This window comes from Danio aesculapii, chromosome 16, assembly GCF_903798145.1.
Source record: "Danio aesculapii chromosome 16, fDanAes4.1, whole genome shotgun sequence".
NCBI classification, from domain to species: domain Eukaryota; kingdom Metazoa; phylum Chordata; class Actinopteri; order Cypriniformes; family Danionidae; genus Danio; species Danio aesculapii.
Window position 1 is genome coordinate 152501 of NC_079450.1, and position 13272 is coordinate 165772.

General features: G+C 41.3%; 1 protein-coding gene across 1 annotated transcript in view; it reads left to right on the forward strand.

Annotated features, from left to right (window-relative positions):
• fbxo43 (F-box protein 43) overlaps nt 1–12396 on the forward strand; it is a 13209-nt gene extending 813 nt beyond the window's left edge. The window contains exons 2-8 of the mRNA XM_056475868.1: nt 739–1059; nt 2053–2239; nt 4421–4948; nt 7523–7716; nt 9746–9848; nt 10699–10854; nt 11954–12396. Coding sequence (XP_056331843.1) covers nt 752–1059; nt 2053–2239; nt 4421–4948; nt 7523–7716; nt 9746–9848; nt 10699–10854; nt 11954–12211 — 1734 coding nt within the window. The 5' untranslated portion in view covers nt 739–751 and the 3' untranslated portion in view covers nt 12212–12396. The remainder of the gene's footprint in view (nt 1–738; nt 1060–2052; nt 2240–4420; nt 4949–7522; nt 7717–9745; nt 9849–10698; nt 10855–11953) is intronic.
• The last annotated feature ends 876 nt before the right edge of the window (nt 12397–13272 follow it).

The window sequence follows — 13272 nt, forward strand, 5'->3', positions numbered from 1 at the left end:
TCGAAAAGTTCTGTCAACTTAAATTATGATGTTATTTGTTTAAATCAGAGGGGCCTTTTACACCGCTTGTTTTAGTTGGTTTCTTTAATAATTTTTTTGTTAATTTAAATGATAATCTGATGTTTATCTGATAATAAAATATTCTGATGATTTACATTTTTTTTTAGCAAAGCTGTCTGTAAACTATACAGGGTTGTTGCTAGATCAGATATGATTGCAGCTGGAGGTTAACGAAAAAGTTTTATATTATTTATTTAGTTTCCCATTAATTGTGTTTTATTAATGTCTTCCCCAACCGTCACAGGACTGTAAAAACAGTAGTTGTACCAAGTATTATTTCAGTTTTCTATTAAATTACCCAATAAATTGTATTATTAACGCCTACCCTAATCAGTACTGTAAAAATATTAATTATTGTTCTACAGTGTCATTAAAATGCTGCTATATTGATGTGGATATCACACTTCTGGCCGGCCGTGCATCTCATCTAGACTTTACCACTTCACAGTAAATGTATTACTGACTGGTCTAGCCACATTTTTCCAACGTTTGTCATTATTCTGCTCAATTGATCAGTCCAGCTTTAAACACCGCTTCATTTAAGCTGATCATGAATAGGCATGGGCCAGACAGAGATCTGGACAGACTGGTGCATGTGTAGTTTTTATTTTTATATATATATATATATATATATATATATATATATATATATATAACATTTTTATTTGTGTGTACTAGGAGATCTCTTGCCATGAGTGTCAGCATTGTCAGCATTACAGGGTCCATTGAGTGTTTGAGTCCAGCTGAAGGAATGGAGTCCACACGGCTGAAGTCTGACGGATCCAGAAATCAGAGCTGCCCCATGGAGCGGCTCTACACGCCCCGGCCGCACCGCCATCTGAAGGGCACCAAGGAGAACCGGGAGCTGGGCTCGGCCACTGCTCCACACCGCAGAGATCCACGCAGCTCCGGGGACTCCAGCACTGAGAGCAAGAGGGAGCTGGCGCTAACCTGGTGTGAGACTCCGAAGCTGTGCAGGAAAAACAGCACGCTCCGCAGGTGAGCTTCTGCTGCACTCAGATATTCTTGCTGCAATCTATTCCTAAAGCTGTTATAAAGATATAGGGTAATTACACCAAGCAGAATAAAACATTACTGTAACAGCTATGATGACTAGAGCTCAAATAAATCACCTGTTAAAGAAATCGTTCAGCCAGAAATGAGAATTCTGTCATTGACTCACTCTTCAGTTCATTCAGTCATGCATTGATTTTTCTTTGGCTTAGTTTCATAATTATCAGGGGTTGACCCAGCGGAATGAACCACCAACTATTACAGCATGTTACATAGCGGATGCTCTTCCAGCTGCAACCCAGTACTGGGAAACACCCATACACACTCATTCTCTCACACATACACACACTACAGCCAGTTTAGTTGATCAGTTCCCCTATAGCACATGTGTTTGGACTGGGGGAAACGGGAGAACCTGGAGGAAACCCACGCCAACACGGGGAGAACATGCAAACTCTACACAGAAACACCAACTGACCCAGCTGGGACTCGAACCAGTGACCTGAGTGCTGTGAGGTAACATTGCTAACCACTGAGCCACCGTGCCACTGTCTTGTTTAAAACCTTTGAATTTCTTTCCTCTGAACACTAAAAGAAGATATTTTGAAGAATGTTGGAAACCTGTAACCATTGACCTTCATTATTTGTTTTTCCTGTTATGGAAGTCAATGGTTACACGTTTTCAGCATTCTTCAAAATATCTTCTGTAGTGTTCAACACAAGTAAGATGGTTTGGAAGCACTTAAGGCAGAGTAAGTGATGAGTACATTATTATTTTTGGCTGATCTGTCTCTTTAAGTGTCCAAATGTTTGCTTCTTTGATGAGGAACCACTGAAATACAGCAACCTGAATATTGTGTATAATACTGAATGTAAAAGACACTCAGAGGTTAAATAATGTACTGTACATTGATGCAACCCTGATATAAATGCAGATATATTGCATTATTGATTATGTGTGTGTGTGTGTGCGCTTAGGCGTCTGCTGGTGTCCCAGTCGTCCTCAGATGGCAGTAAAAGCAGCTTCACCACACCTGGAGAAACACACCTGAGCCTGAGTTTTGACTCTCCGGACGAGACCCCGAGTGGCCCGCTGACCAACAGCACACTCAAAGCAGAGCACAGCACCTTCTCCTGCCGCAAGAGACGTCTGCTGTTCTCACAGGTGTGTGGGGTCACCTCATAATCACTAAAGGGCTGCTCATTTGCGCTGAAGTGCTCTATTATGGAGGAAATCATAATTAATAATCACTCACTATTATTGATGATTATCAGTGCTCTTATGACCTAAACATTTAGTAGTAGATTTATAGTTTTCCCCTGTACAGTAGGTTGATGTTACACCTGTATATTTCAAAGATCAAGCAGTTCACAGTTCTTAATTCTGCAGCAGAATGGGCCAATATTGCTCACACTTATGAAAGGAATAAAGCATATATGAGTGACTCTGTTTTAAGCATCTTCACTGTGAGAAATAAACTGGATTTGTCATAAAAGTCCTTCAGGTCAAGAGCAGCGAGTGATTTTATCTCTTGTTTGATTATTGATGAAGACGGTCAGCAGCAGGAATATAGTGCGCTGTCACTTTAAGAGCTGCACAGTTCATGGTTTCACCTTCACATGCCTTTTCATTCATTAATGTGAATAACCACTGAGCACCATGTTTCACAGGTCTTTACATGTATTTAAGAATTTAGGGGCAGCTTAAGATAAAAGATGATCTCGCATGAGTGTGTTCTGCTGGATCCTGCGGCTGAACGGCAGAGTTTTACACTTAGTGAATGCGCACTGTTGAAAGGGGGCACAATATTGTTAATCTCGATTATTGTGGTTTCATAATCATTTGAAGGCCAAAATTGAAATTGATTTGATTACGCCTGTCAAGGCACATCTGTTCCAATATGTATGCGCCGGTGTCAGACATTCCCAGGGATATAGTTAGTCATTTTTGTCGAACAGGTGAGATATCCCAGAAAGCCAGACAAAAAAGCAGTGCAGTCTGCATTACAGATGTATATTCATGACATGATAGGCAAGTGATTAGAAAATAACTTAATCGAAATTAAAGCTCTGTTAGCCTAGCCGCCTCATACGCTGACCATTCAACAACTTAGCTCATGCACAGCAGGAGAGGTGACATTTACAAATAACCCAATAATAACTCATTTAACCGGGATTTCTCTATTTTAGACAAAAATCCTGATAGACTAATTGTTGTGCAATGAAATGTATCGCTACTAACCCTCAAGGAAACGCGCATGGACCGTGCTTCTACATCATTCACAGAAAGAACAGTCAGAAAGGGGAAACTGATGGATTTGTGCTGAATATTAGCATCACTGACCCATAACAATGTACAGCACCTGTCAGTATGTTTCTGTGCTTTTTATACCGTTTCTTTTCCCTACCTGCAAGTATTAATCGGACACCAAATATAAAAGCAGACACTAAACCTGCTATAACAAATATTCCAAGTATTAGTATCTTAAAACAGATGGTAATATGACTGCTATTAATATGACTTCTATTACGAGGGCTTAATCGGAGCAGTGCTCATAATATCGAGTGAAAAAATAAATAAATAAAGAAATAGACAGCTGGGAAACAGAACCTGCTTTGTGTTTTTGTAGGAAACGGTTTAGATCTGTTTAGGGTAAGAGGTGTGTGAGGTATTGCCGTCTGTCACTGAATGTGTCAGGAATATTGAAAACAAAACCAGCTTAACTCCGCTCCTTCAGCGCCTCTCACACAGCTTGATCCACGCTGGAGTTTTAGGTTTTGAAAAGGGAAACAATTCCACCACCCAGTCCAAGCTTTTAGGACACCGGGTATCAGATTTGCTCAATCCATATGCACAACGCTTTGGCTTGTTTCCCTCGCTCGAAAGCTTGACAGACCCCCTGCGCATAGCTACGATTAGCAAGCCACGATTGGTGTGTGGTGGTTTTTGGGTGTGGCTTAGCGAAGGGTCAATTAATCTTTATTAAAGATATACAAGCATTATAATGTCTTGTGCCGTGACATGCTTACAGCCACAGGCCTGAAAACACAGGCAGATGATGAACGTTTTGGTAACTTTATGGTTCAAATTGACTCCACAAATGAAGCGTCTCCTGGTCTAATATAGGTCAGACTCCACATTGCGGATCTTGTGATGTGACTATTGTGAATGCAAACATTACGATATCGGTGCAGAAACCTTATTTTGTGCAGCCCTAATCGACAGTGTTGAAGTGCTGCTACACTGATTCAGTATTGTGTATGTGCTTGAGCTGATATGTGTTGAGTTATTAAATATCTGCATGTGTTTCTATATTAACAGCTGTATATGATTGTCCATCTACAGGCCGTCACGTCCACTCTAGATTCAGGCCGGAGCGGCGTCTCGCTGACCCCGGAGCCTTATCAGAGCCAGTGTGTGGATGCGGAGCCAGATTTAGACGACAGCATCATCGCAGGTCCGCCAGGGTCTCCACAGGCTGAAATCCTTACACCGCTGCAGACCGCAGACCCCACACTGCTCACGCCAGCACTGGAGGACAGCGGCTTCAGTTCTTTGGGTCTGGATAAATCCCATGACTCCTCAGTGGACCATGACGGGTCCTTCCAGGAGCTGGTGGCGCCGGCGGGCTCCTGCGGCAGGGAAAAGCGGCGCTCACGGCTGGAGCGGCAGCGGAGACTGTCCACGCTGCGGGAGGGAGGATCTCAGTCTGAGGATGCGCACAGACCCCGACACACACGCACCTGTAAAGATGAGGTGTTCGAGGACAGGACGCCGCTGAGCGCAGCTACGCTGAAGATGGAGGAGCTGACGCTAACGCCAGCGCTGCAGGTGGTGCACGCCATCAGCACACGCGCACGTCAGCACAGCAAGGTCAGCGCTGTTACTACAGTTCTAGTGCATCTCTGCTCGGGTTTAGCGTCTCGATTGCACTGACTTTTTCATTAATGATTCTGGGGTGGCACGGTGGTGCAGTGGTTAGCACAATCACCTCACATCAAGAAGGTTGGTAGTTCGAGTCTCGGCTGGGTCAGTGTGTGTTTCTGTGTGGAGTTTGCATGTTCTCCCCGTGTTGGTGTGGGTTTCCTCCGGGTGCTCTGGTTTCCCCCACAGTCCAAACAGATGTGCTATAGGGGAACTGATCAACTAAACTGGCCGCTGATTATACAGAGGAGCTGTGTGTGCTCAGAGAATTCAGTGCTAGAGTTAGGAGGAGGGAGTTAATGCAGAGAAGAGTGTTTCTAAAGGTGGTTTGTCATGCCCGCTCACCTGTGGACAGCACACTTCAGAAATGCAGTGTTTGTTTTTGTTGTTTGAGATATGGAGTGAATGTGAAGTGTCTGGTGCAAAAACTGCTGCAAGTGTCAGAGAGGAAAGAGTGTTTTGTACAGGTGGTTTGACAAGCGTACTCACCTGTTTGATGCACACTCAGTTTAAGGTCGTCATGTGGTGAGGAGAAGAGGGGTCCTGGTTTAGTTCACAGCGGTTCAGATGCTCTCAGAAGAGATGATGAGGCTATAGTTGTGGGTTGAAGGATACCAGTGAATCTGCAGTCTGTGTAGGAATGGGAAGATCATTTCACCAGTGAGGAACAGCGAGTGTAAAGGTTCTGGAAAGTGACTTACAGCTAGGCCCACATATAATCTGCACAGATTTGCACAGACTTTAAGCCCATCATTAAGTCTATTAATTTATTTGTGTAAATGTGTGTAAATTATATATTTTATTCAGCTTTTCAGATTAATTCCAGTAATATTATTAACTGATATATGTTCATATGATTTATTTACAGTACAGTTTGTAAAGTAATATTTTCTGTCTTTTTAATAGATGTATATTTTATTATAGTCATGCTTAACCCAATAAATGGATCTAGATATATTTGCATTGTAAACATTAAAATGTAAAGTTATTATTTGTTGACTTTGATATGAAGTTTTGGGCTGGTGACCCCAAATTCCTCTGAGGTGGTTATAAATATCCAAACGTTGCTCATACATCAATAGGCTTATATACAGTAGTCAGCTTTTAAAGTGGATCATCAGCTTTCATTAAAGTAGTCCTAAAATTATTGAACATCCATTCTTGTCAATTTTGACAATTTTGAAAAACAGTTTTGACTCTTCGAATACTGACTACTGTAAACACGAGAATATTGACAACACAGTGCAACGCGTCTGAGAGCTGTATTTTTATAGGAACTATATAGATTTTTAATATCATTTATTAATTAGCTTACTTTAATAATAACCTCAGCTGAAGACACTGGTGGGCACAGTGTTTTCAGCACAAGTCTATTCTTGTTTAATTTTGATAATCAGCGATCATTCTCAATATTCAGTTGTGGCCTGTATTTATTTTTAAAGTATTTGATTGCCATAAGTGTCAAAGTTGAACCTGCTGCTATAAAATCATCACGTTGTTTATCTAACGTAAACACACCAATCCTATGAAGAAATAATGGCTTTCCATTTGGAGTAAAACTGGTGCTTAAGTAGGCAAATGAGGGAAAATTCAGACATTTTACTGTATGTTTATTAAAGATGTCTGTATGTGTGACAGCGCCATCTGCTGACATTTCTCCAGTCGCAGGCCAGGGTTCTCCAGCACTAATAGCTATGCTTCTGTGATTATGGGCTGGATTGTCCACCACAGAATGAGTGCTTTATTAGGGTTGGGTGATGTCGACCCATTTGGCCTTGTACAATGTCTAATGTGAAACATTATGGTGGAATTATTTATGATAAATAATACATAATGAATTATTTGTGGCCTACCATTTCAACTAGCTGACCCGCATGGTGTTTGTTTTACCCATAACCAAATCCTAAATAAATAAAGATAAGTTACACACAAATACCACCTGTCAGCCACTTTTACACTGGACTCTGGCATGAATAGGCAGAGTGATCCGTGTCGGTATAATGGCGTCCACCAACTTTGGTAAAGGTGCACAGCCAACAGTATCTGAGGTTTTCGCTGAAATGACTACAGTAAGTAAGAGTGAAAGATTAAAGCCATGTACTGATGCTGCGAGTCGTTAGATAGAGACCAGATTAATTAAACATCACCTTTAACCACTATAATCCAGCGGTACATCCTTTATAAATGCTGTTTTAAAACTGAAGAAGGATTGGTGTAAACGGAGCCGTGTGTGTATTTTTCACGAGTGCATTGCTGCTACGACACTGGATCAGCATCGTGATGTCTATCGAACACCAGCGATGGACTATGGTATAGTCTATGGACCCAACCCTAGGGCTTATTATTTCTTTATTTGCTAATTAATGGAGTTGTTTTATTCTGATTATTTTCAGTGGCTGTTTTTAGCTTCAGTTGGTTTTAGCTTTTCATTTATTATGAAATGATGATTTTATTCAGCTAATGAACATGTTTGACCAACTGTTTTATTATTGTTTATGTATGTTTTCTACTGCCACGCTCCAGAACACCAGCCTGGAGGATCTGCTGCGCGTACTGGAGGAGGACGCCCCCTACAGGCCCAGGCTGCCGCTGTCGGGGCTCATCGGCCGGAAGATGGGTCTGCAGACGCTGGATCTGATCTCTGAGCTGAGGAAAAGAAACCTGAGACACGTGCTGGCGATCATCCTGAGTCTGCTGTCAGCCGCGGACATCTACCGGTGCGGCAACACACCTCAGTATTTCAATATTTAAGATTACAATTCAGTGTGTCATTCTAATTTTACCTGTTACACACTCTACGACACGCAGTGAAATGCTTAGTATATATGCTGATGTGGAAGTATGCACATAAAATACGCTATATACATTAATAGAAATTATAGCTGAAGAAAATAATAACAATATAAAGCATTTAACTTTACATATGGAGCACGGTTTAGAATATAAAACAAAAAATATATACATACATACATACATACATACATACATACAATTTAAGTGTGTGTACTGCACGCCCGGGTCAAAAGGGGGAATTGCCCCCTCAGAAAGAATTTGTGCCCCCACCCTAATTTTCATAAAGGATTAGTTCATTCAAAAGTGAAAATTCCTTATATTTTATCTATAATATGAAGAGGCAATTACATTATGAAAGTTGTGAATCTAAAGCAATAGTCCAGAGATCTGGTCACCACGTCAGGTCAGGGTGCGCCCTATAGCCTTAAAAACACACACGCAGCGGTGGAGGAGCACTCTAAACTCACACGAGAGAACTGGACTAGTGGATGACATGAAGCCTAATTCATTTCATGTTCATTTTTCTAATGTTTTCGGCTTACTCCCTTTATTAATCAGGGGCCGCCACAGCGGAATGAACCGCCAACTTATCCAGCATATGTTTTATACAGCGGATGCCCTTCCAGCTGCAACCCATCACTGGGAAACACCCATACACACACATTCATGCACACATACACTATGGACAATTTAGCCTACCCAATTCCCCTATAGTGCATGTGTTTGGACTGTGGGGGAAACCGGAGCACCCGGAGGAAACCCACACCAACACGGGGAGAACATGCAAACTCCACACAGAAACACACAGTGACCCAGCCGAGGCTCGAACCGGCGACCTTCTTGTTGTGAGGTGACAGCACTACCTACTGTGCCACTGCATCCCCCTCATTTGATGTTTTGGTCAACTAATTCTTTAAATACAACTCTCATGGTCTCTAAAAACAGCTAAAGAGCTAAAAATTTGCTGTTCAATTAATTTTAGCAGAGACGCAGCTGCTGGTCATTTTCACATTAGTTTTTAGTTAGGCATTAATATTAGAGTAACCTATTAAACCAGTTTAGTTGATCAGGGCACAGTCCTACGGCAGTCTACACTATTATTATTTATTATATTCATTATTATTAAAATGAACCTATAAAATTGACTGCAGAACCTTCTGAATGTTTGCTTTCATTTTGACATCGCTTTTTACAGGTGTGTAAAGACATCCCATTATGCAGCAGCAGCCTCGAGTTAGGACACTTAATGTCTTCAGTTTAAAGATGATTGGCCTGCGAAGTCTAGTGTACAGTTTTATAAAAGGTATATAGTGCGTGAGTAAGTGGATTTGCCGCAGATCAACCTTTCACATGGGCTGCAGGTAGGCTGAATGATAATATGCAAATTTAAGGCTATACTGTATAATTTAAAATATGCTATATAGGCTAAACTGCTATTTGCTCATGCAAAATTAAACAATAGATAATATGCTGTAGGCCTGTATTACCGGCTAAAGCAAAGCGATTTTATTTTGACTTCAGGTTAGCCAACGTTTTCATTTTTAGGGCCATGAGCTACAAGTTATTAAAATATGCTAAATAAATAAATAAAATAACAGTTAGGCCTAGTAACCTAATGGTTTATGATGGCGTTTTTACTAATGACTACCGAACTATATATATAGGCGGAGACTAATTGTGATGAAATGCACCTATATTGTGTCAAAATAAACTTTTCTTTTTTACATTTTTTTTATTATTTATTTTTTTTTTTTGATTTTTTAATCTTTGTCCTACACTTTCAAAATAGCTTAGCTATAGAACCAAACATAGTGATGTCTCTAAGTAAGTGCCTGGTGCATATAGAGAGGTAAGTGTGTATCCTACAGGTGGATTGTCACTGTAGCACACTACACCGTATATATGAGTAGAGTGTGTGTGAGCGTCTATAATAAACCATGTGATTGACCACAGGTTCGGCCTGGTGTCTGAAGAGTGGAGTGACGTGATCTCCGAGGATAAAAGAGCTGCTCACCGGAGGAAAAACCACATCCGAGAGCTCAAGAGCACAGTGGAGGTGAACGTCTGCACATGACCTCACTGCGTTAGACCTGCACAGAATACTTCTAATACTGCATTAACATTTGCATAAATGAGGGATTTAATATAAGAGTGTCTTTGTGTGTCTGTATCAGCTCCTCAGGGAATGTGTAGTATATTTACACACAACTCTGACACTGAATACACTTACACTGACATCAGTCATCAGGGGCCTCATGTACGAAGACTTGCGTTGAGTTCATACTCAAACATTGCGTACGGACAAAGCTGTACATGTGTGTACACAGTAAAAGATTCAGATGTATGAAACACTGCATACGCTGAATCCCACACATATTCTCATTGTAGATCTGAATTAACCTGAAACTGAGCACACCAGCGCAAAACCCCTCCCTGACTCCTCCCCCTCATGAATATGGTAATGACTCCACTTTGGCAAGACCAAATGAAAAAGCAACGGCGAACACAAGAAGAGAAACCTGACAGAATGTGAATGTGAGGTGCTCCTGTCGGAGGTAGACCGGAGAGAAAAACTGTGTTACTTGCAAGTTTGTCCTCCAGAATTAATAACAAAAGAAAAACAATAGTGTGTGAGAGTTCAGCTGACGCAGGTGACGCAGTGGGGTCTGAACATCACACTGTGAGTGAATTAAATAAGAAATGGCCTGATGTAAATTTAGAAGAGTCCAATGCTTGCTTCCAGCACCTTTAAATCTCTCATTAATTGCGAGCACATGCACATTGGTGATATTATGATAATTGTGATGTGTTGTGCAGCTCTACTGCAGACGAATGTAGAATGTTGTTTCACTGTAATAATCAGATGCATCATATCTGCGTGCTCTGCTTTGTCTGTCTGTGTGTAGGGTGGCAGACTGGCGCATGTTCCCGATGCGGACACCAGGGCGGCGCTGGCGTGCAGGTCTGCTCTGGGCAGTGTTCAGGCTCAGGCCCGCACACCGCACACACACACCTCTATCACGCCGCGGCAGAGCAGCTCCAAACACACACAGTTCCTGCAGGTGCTTATCTCTATTACCGCGCACACACACACACACACACACACACACACACCCAACATATGAGCTGTGGAAGGTGTTTTTCATCATCCAGTATCAGAGTCTGATCAGTCAGAGTCTGTTCAAGAGATTTGTGTTCTCATGTCTGCAGTGTAAGCAGCTAGATCAGATTTTCACCTGTTGTTGTTGTTGTTATTATTATTATTATTATTATTATTATTATTATTATTATTATAACCTTTATTTTACCAGGAAAGATGCATTGAGATTAAAAATCTCTTTTACAAGAGCGTCCTGGCCAAGATTAGGCAGTACACGTCACATGAGTCTAACAGACAACAAACAATTGCCAGTTAACATGAATCACACACTGAAAAACAAACCATCAAAGCATCTCCAAGCCTGTTTCAATTTCTAAATCCCTTTTTTATTAAAGCCTTGAGTGAAATCTGCTCTTTACACTGCAACTTTACTCTGTGTTACTGTAGATTACTCCATGCAATAGGTGCTGCTTATTTAAAAGCCTTTTCCCCCCATCTCAGTCCGCACTTTAGGAACAGACAGTAAACCAATATCCTGTGACTGAAGGCCATAGTTAAGGACAGGCTTTATACAAATGAAAACAAGAATATGCCAATGCTTGAGCCTACAAATGGACAAAGCAGACCACCCTACCCTAGTATACAGCACACGATGAGGAGTAAGGGATGTAAAATGAGTTCTAGAGCTTAGTGCGCCATGGGAAACCGTCTCAGAGTCTGCGTGCATTGGATAATAAGCATGCATATAGATATCATATGCGCATCGTTGGATTTGCTCTTCAATATTTGGACTCTCAGTAGTGATTATTAAACCACACTGAACTGAGCTCAACCTAAACACTACAAACTGAACTACACTGTTTACATTCAATATGATCTTCTGTGTAAAGCTGCCTTGACAATCTACACTGTATAAGCGCTATACAAATAAAGGGGAATTGAGTTGAATTGAATTGCTTTACTTGTTTTAGCAGACAAGTGTGTGTAATTTAAGAGCGGTGTTTCCTTCTATTTCCATATTTTATAACGTGTGTGTGTGTGTGTGTGTGTGTGTGTGTCAGGTGGCCAAAACCCTGTTCAACGACGAGTTCCTGAAGGCATGCCCGCGCTGCCAGCACCCAGCCGTGTGCCACCCTGTGCGTTTGGAGGGCGTGTGCAGCTGGAGCGACTGCAGCTTCCGCTTCTGCACGGCGTGTCTGTGTGCTCTGCACGGCTCCAGAGACTGCACACCGCAGCCGCTCACACGCAGACGCAGCCGCAGAACCGACACACTGCTGCCGGGGAGTGCGCAGAGCAAACGCAACGTCCGGAGACTCTGAGTGAGTGAGTGTGTGTGTGTGTGTGAGAGAGAGTGTGAGTGTGTGTGAGTGAGTGTGTGTTTTAATTATGAACTCAACATGACTTTTGCACTTGTACAGCATCTCTTCAGTCTTGTTTATGCATGTTTGTATGTGCTGCTCTTCACATGCTTGCTTTTATACATTGTTTTAAATAAAGACCTTTTTTACCCATCAACACGTTCTGCTGTATGCCTCACACTGAAGCAGCTCAAGAACATTTGTAGTAGATTATTATCATTCATTCATTCATTCATTTTCCTTCAGCTTAGTCCCTTTATTCATCAGGGGTCGCCACAGCGGAATGAACCACCAACTATTCCAGCATATGTTTTACACAGCAGATGACCTTCCAGCTGCAACTCATCTCTGGGAAAAACCCATACACTCTCATTCACACCCATACACTCTGGAGAATTTAGCCTACCCAATCCCCCTATAAGCGTGTGTGTTTGCAAACTCCAAACAGAAACACCAACTGACCCAGCCGAGACTCAAACCAGTGACCTTGCTGTGAGCCGATTGTGCTACCCACTGCGCCACCGCGTTGCCTATTATTATTATTATTATTATTATTATTATTAATGTCATTATTATTATTATTATTATTATTATCATTATTATTTATATTATTATTATTATTATGATTTAGTATGATTAATATATTTATTGATTCATTTCATTCACATAAATATGAATTTTCATAGACGGTACGCTGGCTCAGATAATCAATAATGCAATATATCTGCCTTTATATCAGGGGTGCATCAATATACAGTACATTATTTAACCTCTGAGTGTCTTTTACATTCAGTATTATACACAATATTCAGGTTGCTGTATTGCAGTGGTTGCTCATCAAAGCAGCAAACATTTGGACACTTAAAGAGACCGATCAGCCAAGAATAATAATGTACTCATCACTTACTCTGCCTTAAGTGCTTCCAAACCATCTTACTTGTGTTGAACACTACAGAAGATATTTTGAAGAATGCTGAAAATGTGTAACCATTGACTTCCATAACAGGAAAAACAAATAATGA